This window comes from Cataglyphis hispanica, chromosome 6 (genome assembly GCF_021464435.1).
Source record: "Cataglyphis hispanica isolate Lineage 1 chromosome 6, ULB_Chis1_1.0, whole genome shotgun sequence".
NCBI lineage: Eukaryota > Metazoa > Arthropoda > Insecta > Hymenoptera > Formicidae > Cataglyphis > Cataglyphis hispanica.
The window spans coordinates 8,657,628-8,671,084 of NC_065959.1; the positions used below are offsets into that span (position 1 = coordinate 8,657,628).

The 13,457-nt window shown below is 29.4% G+C and overlaps 1 protein-coding gene across 2 annotated transcripts in view; it reads right to left on the reverse strand.

Moving 5' to 3' along the window:
* LOC126850670 (uncharacterized) overlaps positions 1-13,448 on the reverse strand; it is a 33,194-nt gene extending 19,746 nt beyond the window's left edge. Inside the window, exon 1 of one of the 2 annotated variants that reach the window (XM_050593902.1) lies at positions 10,320-13,448. In XM_050593902.1, the coding sequence (XP_050449859.1) occupies positions 10,320-12,274 (1,955 nt within the window). In that variant the 5' untranslated portion in view covers positions 12,275-13,448. The remainder of the gene's footprint in view (positions 1-10,319) is intronic. The other variant, XM_050593901.1, reaches the window with a different exon arrangement.
* Positions 13,449-13,457: the final 9 nt, after the last annotated feature.

Sequence of the window (13,457 nt, forward strand, 5' to 3'; positions counted from 1 at the left end):
AAAATACGATATACAAACGTGAAAGGAGAGTTTACTATTCTCGAAGAAATAATTCAACTATAACTTGGTCGCGCGAGAGCAAGTGAATTCAGATGACAAGAGAAAAAATGTTATCGTAAAATATATTTAAATTATATAAATGTGTGTGTGCCTTGATGTCCAAATAATGTTGCTTTTTCTTTTATCCCATAATGAATTAAAAAAATGCATGTAGGTACGGATATATTGAGAATAAGCTCTGTATGTGTGTATGTAAGTAAGTAGGTAAAAGATGCATTATTTAAATATTTTTTCTTATGTATATTTGTCTCTTAAAAAAAAAAAAAAAAAAACAATACTACATTTCATATATATCATCTTTTTATTTTAATTTTTTCCTAACTTTTTATATTAGTTTCCATGTAGCAGTTTTTTATACAATTATCATAGCTGATAATATTGCACTTTTACATATGATTATATTTTATTAGTTATATAAACATTTACACAACTAATATTTATGGCACAATTGTTTTCTAATAATTGTATTATATATCACATGATAAATAACATAAATCTTTTACAAGTATATAGTTTTAGTTTTGCTTGTTTGTTTAAAATATTTGCAAATTGTTTGCGTTGAAATAAATTTGTGAAAAAGTAAAATATTGCGAAGTTTACACAATATTCCTTTACGATTTTTTAAAATCGAATATGTATATGTATATATAAATATTGTGTATCTGTGTATGTGTGTGTGTGTTTATTTGTGCACGCCATGTCATAGAAACAATTTGTAATAAAATTAAACATTTAGGAAAAGTTATATGGGCGTGAGAAAAATCAATATTAGTATATAAAATCAAATCATTTTTAATCTACAAAGCTGGAAACACGTTTTTGATTTTTAAGCTTTTTTTTTTATTTTTAAGTCTCCTACAGTTGACGGAAATAAAAGTAATAAAATAACATTTTATTCTGGGAGAAAACATAAAAAAGATTATTAAATGTCTTTAATTATACGTACATTTATATACGTTTTTCTCCTCAAAAATGATTCATAAATTTTTTATATAAAACAAAAATATTTATATATGAAACAAAATATTTGACACTATCATGTCTAAATTTTAATTATTCAAATTGCTTGAATTTTTTGATATTTTGGATAAAAAGCATCGCAGCCATCATTGAAATAAGTTTTGCTTGTAATATCGACTATGTCACAACACAAAGTGTTGCAAAAGAAATGCTGGCATGCGTTTCCCTAAGGATTACGGTGTATAAACGTTGTCATGTACACAAGCATAGTTCGTGCTATCAGAGGTTACATGAGACCGTGAGCTCGTCGTCGGGGGAATAAGTCATTGTTTTGAGGAAACAACGCGACATCGTCATCGTTGCTCTATTTTATTTAATTGAATTTTTATCACAAAGCAGAAAAAAAAAGATTAAAAACTTATGCCTTTATTTTAAAAGTTCATCTCAATATTAAAATCCTTTGATATTAAAGTGGCATTAATATATGGCAATTTAAATTAAATTGATTAGATGTGTTTATTAATATTGACATAGTGTCAATATTTAAAAAAAAAATAGATGAAAAAATAGTTATTTTCAATATATCAAAGATGATATAACATGCTTTCAATCAAAAAACATAATTTTTCAGAAAAATGTTATTGAATTGGCTGGTCGTGACTGATGTGATTATTTCCGCGGAAAATTTTTGCGCGCGTTATTAAGTAATGAATACGTGCCATCGAGTAATAAAAGGATGAAAAGTAAAAAAAAGTAATTATAAACACACACGAACATATGTATATAATATATATTGCTATAGAAAAATTGCTTTTTATGATTCATTTTCTCTCTCTCTTTCTTTATCCTATAAAGGCTATATAATAAAAAATTATAATAAATTAGGTCTCCCTTAATTATATCTTCTATATATATTTAATAGTTTATATTCATAGTAAAATTTTGCCTTAATTTATAATTAAAGGTATAACTTTCATATAAATTTAAAATAAAAAATAAGAAATGCATATTTTTTTCATTTATTTTTTTTTTAAATTAATTAATTATAACACAACTATCTTATATAATTAATAGTAACACTTTAAACTTGTCCGCGGATTTTTTTATCCGATTCTGGATTTTAATTTTTTATTACCGACAACTGTGCGATCTCTCTTCTTCAAAAGATTTCAGATAAGATAAAGTATACAAGTTGTATTAAACTTATATCAGAAAAGATAATATAATTCTCATTTTTTAACAAAAAATAATATTTCTTTAATTATTTTTTCGGACGTTTCACTACGTGACAATCGAAAAATTAAAAATATTAAAAGTATACTTTTCATAAAAGCGCAAAAAAGATAATTCAATCCGCGATTTTAAAATAAATAGAGGCCAGAGAAAGATTATTTGATAGCGGGCTTGAGAATTCTTTTCGGAGAAATTTTCTCGATGTCTCATTGGTCCGATCGGATATAAAAACAGCGATGCCCGAACGTCGTGGCGCTGCTACGAGACGACGCGCCATAAACAAGCGAAGATAGAAATTATAGATGAGTTGGCGGGGTAAACAGGCGGCACAGCACGAGAGCCGAGAAAATGGCTTTTCCCCGGGAGAGAAATGCGTCTCCGCATTTTCCAGAGCGGAACGACCCGGTGCGCGGACCCTCTTCCCTCATCTTTTCGCCTCTCTCTTTTCTTCTGCCCCTTTCAATGTTCATCTAATTTTCTTATTATTTTGACATATACTATATATATGTAAAATAAGAGACATTTATATATATATATATATATATATATATATATATATATAAATTTAATATTTTTAAAATATATATTTTTTTTTTAATTTCTAAATGTTTTTAAATTTTTCTTGTATATTAAATAATTATTATATATAATTACACATATATATAACTAAATTATATTATAACAACTTTATAACTTAAAATTTGGAAATTCAGATAAAAATGATACATTAAAGAAAAAATTTAATTAAATCTCACAAATCTGAAATTTATATCTCTTTTGTATTTCTTTATATTTTGAGCAAACGATCTCTCAATATTAGTTAAAGTAAAACCAATTTCCCATGTTTCTCTTTGCTTCAATCTTGATCGTGTGTGACAATTTGGACAGGGAAGCGGGTTCGAGAACACGCAGTTCTGTTTGCCGGAAATTGACGAGAAAGAGAAGCTACTATTGACCTAATTTCGGTTCATTGTGTATAAACCGAAACTAACCGAGCGAGAATCCTGCGATCTATAGGTCTATAGATCCTGCTGGCCGTCTGTAGATATACATATGTAACCATGTAAGTAACCATTACATAAGAAAACATCGAGATCATCAAAACAATGAATCGACGTATCTATAAAAGATAGATACGGACAATTGCGAAATCAAATTTTATTTATAGAATTTACAGTTAATTTATTATATGGTTACATGTGTTGTGTGCGTAATATATGTAAAAAAAAGAAAGGATAAATAAAAAAAGGATATAAAAAAATTAAATAATTCGAGCAAATAATCCAAGATATTCAAACTTGAATGGCTGGCATATTCCTTGCCCATTATATACCTGTCGTTATTCTTATCTCTCTTATTTGATAAACCACGATAAGAGGTAGTACAGCACACGGCATATTTATTTACGACATTCTCGAGCGAACATTTAATTTCAATAACGAGCATGTCTGCTCTACTGAATTTTAGATAATTAAAACATATTAAAATCGATGAAAAATTATAATATACTTTTGTTATAGATATAATATATATATATATATATATATATATATATATATATATATATATAAAACGACAATGACATCAATATTTTCTCTTATTTAACTGAAACATATATTAATTTATATATTTGGATATAAATATTTTTTTATGTAAAAAAACAATTATTAATAATGTTTATTGAAACGCTTTTGTAAACGTGCAGTTTTGACTTTGTTGATCTATAGAAAGTGATATATGTATTTATCTTATTGTCAGTTATAATGATAAAAATACAAAATAGAACGTATTTCGCATGCACGCACAACGCATGCACGCACGCACGCATTCTATAGCATCAGACAAGGGTTAATTATCTATAATCAAGCATCCTGAAAAGTTCGCAAAAGCCGTCAATGCGACCCAATAACCGATGAGATTTTTTCGCGATTTTCCCGTCGTCGATTTCTACGTTCTTGCATGCGAATTCAACTGTCCTTCTCTAATCAATAAATTCATGCATCTGCGATTGCCTGGACTGGATTTTAACGATTTATCATGACCGATATTATGCAAAATAATTATTATGTATGCATGACAAAATTCTTACATTTTCCGAAGCTTATAATACCTTGCCATTTATCATTTTTAAGTAAATAAATTATTTAAAGTAATTAAAAATAAATTATCAAAAATTTATTTGTCTCTGTTGTTCTATATTTGTTTTCATCATATGTATAAAGAATTTGATGACTTATAATAGAAAAAAATTAGAGATCGTTCATGCTTAAAAAAATATTAATATAAATATATTATTAATTTTCTAAATTTTAAAAACCAGTTTTCTCAAAAGTGAAGTTTCATACAAAAAAAATTTTATTCTACATTTTTGACTTATTTTTTTCGTATAAAATTATTATTTTTATCATCAATTGTAGCATCAGTTATACGGAAGACATGTTTGATAGATATATGTGAACGACATTTTATTATGGAATTATATTTGAATTGAAAAAGACTCTCAGTTATTTTGTATAAACTATGTAAAATTATTGCGCACGTGCTCCAAAAGATGCAGTCGTTTGTTCACTTGCGATTTTGTTTGATTAATCTTATTCCATCTTATTTTATTAATTGATATTATTCCATGAGATATCGGCTAAACGTACATAACTTGTATTTCTAGTTCAGTTTCGCGGATACAAATCCAGTTTATCCTTACGTGTTGCAATTATATAACTGTATTTCTATTGCACGATTGACCAAATGTTATATGTATATATATATATATATATATACATGTGTGTGTGTGTGTGTGTGTGTGTGTGTGTGTGTGTGTGTGTGTGTGTGTGTCATACATATATTTTAATCGTAAATAAATTGTGAGAAGTACGCGAAGCATAAATATTTTTCGCGTTTTATTCAATTCATTATATATATATATATATATATATATATATATATATATATATATATATATATAGAGAGAGAGAGAGAGAGAATAAAAAAACAAGAAAAATCCTAAATATTTAATAAAAAATAATAATTTGAAAAATATTAAATCTTTTCTCTCTCTCTTTCTCTCTTTTTCTGTATACATATGTATTGATTCAATACAAATTCTAATTGTAAGATTATCATTGCAATTATTCCTCATACAATACTTGATACGCGTAAAATATGTTCCCTTTACGATTTAGTGGTTTTACATTGGTTTCTTATTATTACCGTGCAAAATCGTACGATAACAGTTAATAGAACTCGGAAAGAAAATTAAAATATCAAGATTTTGCGTATGATTTATTTGCTCTTAATTAGCTTCTTTTTTTATATTAAAAATATTAATATTAAATGTTAATATATTAAAATTAATATAAAAATATTATAATATAAAAATATAAAAATATATATCAAAATCTGTATTAACGAAAGAAAAAAATATTCATATCTAGAGAGTGGAATGAATGGAATATCGAAGCAATACAGTTCTTTTTTATTTTACGATCGTGATGCATGAGAATTCGGAATCAATTTCAACTTTCAACTAATAATTTATGATTGTTTCTTATCTTGACTTCCGATATTAAATATCTCAGATAAGTTTCAGATTAAAATCTTGAATTCTTAGAATAGAAACAAATTTTCATTTATATAAACGAAATTATAAGGAATTACCATTGCCAATATTCTGAAACTTCATTTGTGAGTAAATAAAATACTGAGAAACGTGTGTAAAAGAAATTGATATCGATTCATTAGCTCATTATTGAGTTATTAATGAAAAAGCAATGCCGAAAATTCCGAAAATAGACTATAAAATACACTTTAACTAAATATTACTAATATATGCAATATTCTTTCGTTTCCTACAGTTGATTTCATGTGAAATTCTCGGTTAAAAATTTTTTGCTGGCAATCACAAAATTTACAAAACGTGCAAATATATTTATTTATAGTTAGAAATGTGATTGATTAAGCGTATCACGAAATACATAGGACACGCAATACATGGGACGCGTGTAAGGTGTCATATACATATCGATTTTATTATTTATATTTATATTTATGCGTACTTATTTTTTCCCGGTTTAATATGACGGTGATGTAGCATGACGTGCATTGTAAATCACGTTACAGCGAGAAATGCTGCTTCATCAAGTTGAGGCACATTAACGATCGCGATTACAATAGTCTTTGGAATCATTAAATTTGTAAGCGAAACAAGTATGTGCGGAATAATTACAATGATGAAAATACGTTTACCTGTTGCATCGTTATGTCGTCGCGGAAAAATCTAGCATTAAAATAACAACTTAAAAATTTAAATAACATTCAAAAATTTATTCATTTATTTACATCTTTCTATCTTTTTATTTATAAATAAGCACAACTATCCGTTTAATAAATAAAAATAAAATAAAAATTACAATGATACTTTAACAGAGAGAGAAAAGCAAATATATGTTTATCTCGAATTTCAGCAAATATCTGTTGAATTTTAAACACGTATAATTGTTTCCTAAACGAATATTAAGTCGATAAGATGACGGTGTATTACTCTCATTTTTCTGAATCAGTATTGTTTCCCTCAATCAAGATTCAGATTGTGTCCGATCCCACAGCGTCAATTCCCACTAGAGAGCGTGGGAAATTTTTTCTTTGCCAGTTGTTAGACGTTCTAAATTTTCGAGATGGCTTATCCGCTCTTTTCTTCTTAAATGTTTGAGGCATTTTATTTATTTTTTTTTTTATTTCGCTTCTGTATCTCTTTCTACGACAAAATAGCCTATTTAGAAGATTTCTTGAAAGCCTTGAAAAACAATGGCACATTTATTTACAACGGTAAAGCACACACATGAACCCAAAGACATCTTTTTATCGTTTAGCTAAAAACGCCTATTCAAAAGTTTATTCTTTGTTTCATATTCTTGTTATAACTATCGAGGCAACTTAAAAAATATCTTAATTTTACTTATTTATATTAACTGAATAAGATATAATCATTCTCTTTAACAATACGTTGTAATGCTCTTATCTCTGAAATACAAAATATTATTATATTTAAATTTGCTTACAATTAAAAATGTTGTCCATCTATTATTTGATAGTATGTTAAATATGTTATTTGATAATATGTTAAATATGTTAATAAGCTAAATAAAAATAAAAACTTAAAATTGCTTGTAATCTTTTTTAATTGTCAAAAAATTTTATCTGGACATTTAGAGATCAACCAGAGATTACCATTAACTACATTATTTAATATATTAAAATTGTTATATTTTTTCTAATATACAAAATAAGTTTTTTTTTTTTTCAGAATATTTTACTTGAGAGAAACATCAGCGATTAATTTTCAATAACTAACGATTTAATTAATTGGACATCAAGCATGATAGGTTTAATAACAATTAATAAGTCAACACAAACAAATAAACAAATAGGCATATTAAAGCTGTCAAACGTTAATGATGTTGACAAATGTTAATGAAGTTGACAAGTTTAACAATAATTTCAATATTAATTAATTTATAATTTAATTATGCAGTAAATCATAAATTCAGAATTATTGCATTTAATTTTTAAAATATATAATCATCGGTGAATGCATATTGCATTCCGAGTATCAACCGCAAGGTGACACAAGATGATGAGAAACGTTAACATAACATATGATGAGTGGATACATGCTGATGACGCATTTCTCTTCGTAATCTACAATGATCCAACGCGCGTTCCATGATTTCATATGCATAATACAATGACGAGCTTTAAAAAGTGAAAGGAAATTGTGACGATAGATTTTTCCATCAATTTGTAATCAATTCTATATCGAAAGCATCTTGCTGAAATGCAAATGTCAATAAAATTATTGAATAATTTGCTATTAAAAATAAAACACTTTTTTTACACTATAACATTTGACATTTGACTTCAAATATTATTTATTTTGCTTTAATAAATTTGGAGTTGTACTCTCAACAAAAAGATATACTGTCCCATGATTCGCAATTTTAATTTTGATAATGCGATATTCTTCTACCAATCCTTCCTTTTTCGGCGAATATCATTATTCAATAAGATCTCTAAATTTTAAAGTCTGAAAATAAATCTTATTTTAAAATTTTATTATCTGTTAAAAAGTCCATCTCTCACCTTATTTAAGAAATACAATTTTATTTATATTTTTATTATTTATATTTTTCCTTAGAGCTTAAAGGAAAGTGTTTTAAATAAAATGAGATGTTCTTAGAAATTATTTGCATATATATATATATATATATATATATATATATATATATATATATATATATATATGTATATATGAAAGCCATAACAGATATTTTTGATTAATTTTACATTCTGTAAATTTTACCAAATACAATTCTGTACGTACGTTTTCTGTGGTAATTATATGTCATCGCGGAAATGAGGCGTTATTGTAACTGCAATCATCACGCTTCCGCTTTTGCCATACAATCATGTTCATGATGCACCGGAAACTAAAATGACCTTCACGCTTCGCAAAATTTATAGCGGTTCAACAAGAAGTCTTTGTCGTTTTATAAGAAATTATTTATAAGAAATTTAAAAATCTGTTAAAAGCAAAGAGAATTAAGAGTAGCGTTCAGAGCAATTTGGTAAATAAGTTTTTAGAGATAAAAAAATTTCACGGTATAAGAAAAAAAAAAAAAAATGGAAAAATTATCAAGATCGAGGGAATTTAATAAGCGAACGCTTTCCCCTTGCGATCCACGTTCTCAATAATTCGATGTCTCCAAAATATTAATCGTTAGAATAACAAAGTGGGAATCATATGGTACATACCATGTGGAAACAGCGAGCAATGGGATCGAATAGACCTAACAACAAGCTTTGTGCGCGTTCTCTATCGCGCGATTATAACGAAACGTAATTCCACCGTTCCACGGAAGGCGCCATGGAACATCGCGCACCTGTACCAATAACATTTCCGTTGTATGCGTGATACACGCAAATAGATACACGCGCGCGTCGAGATTACGTATGTTCGTCCCGACTGTCATCGGTATAATTACGTTTGCAAACGGCAAACGCACTCGTGCATGCGCCGCCAACCCCGCAACGCCTAAAGCCGCACTCATATTGAAGGAAGAAATTATAGAGAAGTTATAGAAAATTATGCATCATAATTAAGAAAAATCGAACACGTACAAATGCATATACACACCCACATACGCGCGCGCCTGTATGTATATGTACATAACAGATGAGAAATTAAATGAGATAAAAAGGAATTAATAAATTTAAATGAGGATTAAGTAATGTATCATAAATTGAAGAATAAAAAAATTTATATGTTTTTATTATTACACAAAAATAATTCTATTAGCAATGAAAAAAGTAAGAAGAAAGACAGAGAGAAAAAGAGAAAGAGAGAGAGAGAGAGAGAGAGAGAGAGAGAAAACAACTTAACATTTATATTCCAATGTAAACTTAATTTTTTTTTCAAAGCATATAGCTTCGTTAATAATATAAAATATTAGCTTTACACACATACCATACAAATGTATACAGTACACACGGGCGCGCAAATGTATGGCTAAACATATGTTTTAACATATTAAGTAGTGTAATTAACAATAATCTCTGATTGATCTCTAAGTGTCAAGATAAAATTTTTTGATGAACAGATAAAGAATTAAATGAAATAAGAAGGAATTGGCGAATTTAAATCTTATTAAAGTAAAGAATTAAGTAACATATCATAAATTCTTCAATTTAAACCTTCAATAAATTGGAGAATTTATGATATGTTTTTATTATTATACAAAAATAATTCTTATTAACGATGAAAAAAATAAAAAAAAGAGAGAAAGAGAGAGAGAACATACAATTTAACATATAATATTCCGATGCAATTTTAATATTTTCTTTCAGAGCTTCATCAACAAGTACAAAACACTAAGCTTCTTGTGTTTCTTTTTTTTATAATAATTCTACTTGGCATATACGATATGATATTTATAATATGATACTTTCGATATGACTTTTTGCACTATGATACTTGATAAAAGAATATTTGCATTATCAATTTTGCTACTCACCTTAGCCTCATCTTCTTCAGCTCTCCAATTGTCGGATTATACTTTCGGTTCTCCCCGCTAATTCTTGCCACTCCTTCGTCAACATTCATCGCGTATCCATTCACCATCAAATCCACCAAATCTGCGAAATCGTCGTGCTTTCTCATCGTCGACGACGATGGCATCAGTTCGCTTTTCCCGGATTTTTCAACGGCGGGCGTCGTGTCGCCATTTGCCTGTTCTCGGCTACCATTACCTCGTTGAAGGAACTTCCGGCGGAAGTTGTTGTAGACACTGTCGGCGTCCGCCGGGTCGCCGACCCTGATGCGAGCATGGCTGGGGGTCAGGTGATGGCCACTGTAGCCCAGGTCCATCTGCAGGTCCATCACTAGCAGAAGCGTAAACACGATAGCGAACGCGCTTAGTCCCAGCACCAGCTTGTCGCGAATGCGGATAAGTCTAATGGTTAATTTCATTTTGGGATTCTTATGGAGTCTACTGATCGATTCACTTCTCTTGTTATCTTCTAACAATTTTTGCTTAATTATTGGCAACTGCAAATCATCCAGTCGATGATCTACGAGACGGTAAGTGTGGCGGATTAGTCGTTGGCTATTCGAAGATTCAAGATTGTTGATTATCTTCAAGGTAGGCGAATTGTTGGTACAGATCTTGGTGACTAACTCTTCTATCTTAATGGATGGATTTTTCCTGAAGATATTTTCCTGACTTTTTGTAGAATTTACTATTAATGATAATCGTCGATCTACAGGTTTATCCAATCGATGATTTATATGATTGGAAAACTTCTGTGAATTTTGATAGATTGTTCGCTGATAATTTGGATCTTCGAAGTTATCAATTATCTTCAAGATTGGCAAATCGTCACTGTTCACTTTAATAACTTGCCTCGTTAAAGTTTCTTCACAATCTTTTAACCTGATGATTGGATTTTTCAAGATCTCTCTGGAGTTTTTTATTTCGACGACTGGTTTCTTTAATATCTTTTCGTGTTTTGCCTCGATGGCTTGAATTTTTAAAATCTTTTCGGTATCTTTTATCTTACTGGCTGGATTCTTCAGGTTCTTCAGATCTTTTTCAAAATCTGTACATCCTGACACACTTTCAGGGGATTCGACAATGAAATTGGCTTCTGAATCTTCTTTGGAGCTATCTACTAGTTGCTTTGGGCAAGAGAAGACTTTAGAAATTGCAATATGCACTTCGGATGGTTTCGCGATCGACTGATGTTTCGCATAGTAATTCGAATCCGTAAGTCTGCATTTTACGATTGACGAATCGTCTTTATCAGCTGACCCGTCGTTATCAATCCCTGTTGACCTTTGGCTCAAGCAGTCTTCATCCGGTGGAGGCGACCGCTTTGCTTTATAGTCACTATTGTGTTCTTCCCGTACTTTTTTAGATCCCTGAAGAACTTGCTGAGAAACTTTGGATAGAAGATGACGTCTATGAATAATCGATGATTGATGATGAGGGAGATCAATTAAATCGTTCGTTTGTTTAAATTTTAAATTATTTAATGAAAGATCGTTATAGATGGTTTGTTTTGTTGGTTGTGATAGTCTCTTCTTTTTTTCAACTAAAGAAATATCTTCCCCACTTAAAGAACAAAATTCCCTGGTCAAAGAAAAATCTTGAACTGTTCTTTTTGTTAATTTCGATGGCAGGCCTTGCTTAGAAATATCTTTGGTCAATAAAAAATTATTCTTGTGTGCAATCCGTGCTGTTAACTTTATATCATTAGAAATATCTTTTCTTTCCAATGACGAGGAACTCTTTTTTACACATACAGACAATTGTGAAGCTTCTTCAAAATCTTTCTTTGTTAAAAATATTTTATTATCGAAACTGCTCTTTGACAACTCTGCACTTTTCTGAGTATATTTGTCCATTAATTGCATTAATGGGTCAATTGAAGTATTCTTCTTCGAATTGTCGTTGACATTTTTCTTCATCAAAAGATGTGGACTCTTTTGAACATAATCCTTCGAGAATAATGTAGTTTCTTCAATACCTTTCGTTGTCAACTGCGAGATCTCATTAGCTAAATCCTTATGAATATTCTTCTTCTCTGATAACAGATCCTTTTTGTCATGTTCTTGTGTTGATTGCTCTTCAAGATTTAGCTTCGTCAACAATGAATTTTCTTCACTTTTTCTCTTTGTCAATATAATGCTTTTATGGATGTCTTCAGCAATCCTCTCTTTCTTTAACAATAAAGGACTATCTAGGTTATATTTCTTTGCAATTATTGCTCTCTGTTTATTGTTTATTTCGGTTAATAATATCTTTGTCTGTATGTTATTCTTCAGTGGATTTTCGTAACTGTCCTTATTCGCTAATATTAGGATCTGTCGATCGCCTCTATCAGTCGACAATATTCTTTTTTGAATATTTTTTTTCAGCAAAAGACAACATTCATTAATATCCCTTCTTAAAATTTTTCTGATATCTTCTCTTTTTAATATTATACTCTGTCGATAGCTTCTCTTGCCAAATAATACTTTTCTCGAATCCTTTTTTAACAAGAAATTTTTCCAAACATTTTTCCTCCTTAGATTTGAATTTTGCTGGATACTCTTCTTTAGAAACGATTGGCTGATAGTTTTTAGGAATCTATCTTTCTTACCGATATTCTTCTTTAACACTCTTCGCAAGAAATTGTCCGCTATATTAAATCTTCTAATACGATCTACTTTCAATCGATTGTCAATCCTCTTTGATAATTCTAAGGACTCATCTGTTACCCTCTTTGTGGGATTCCTTGATTCTTTATCACTGTCCTTCTCATTTTTAAATTTAAATCTTCTGCTTATCGATCTTGATCTTGATTCCTTGCCCCTTGAACTAGATTTTCTATGTTTCAATCTCGATCTTGATCTTTCGCGATCATTCGCGTTATCTGTGTATATCGGGCGGTCGGCAGTTGCTGTCGCGTTGCTGCAGCTTGCACTTCCGGAACATTTCCCGTCAGCCAGAGCTCGGGATGATCTCAAGGAATGATAATCCGGCGTCGCGATGCGCCGGAACTTGATAAATTTAACGACGGATCACTTGATTGCACTCTTTTATTGCACTTTGAACATTTGTGATAACGCAGCAAATAAATGATATATATATATATATATATATATATAT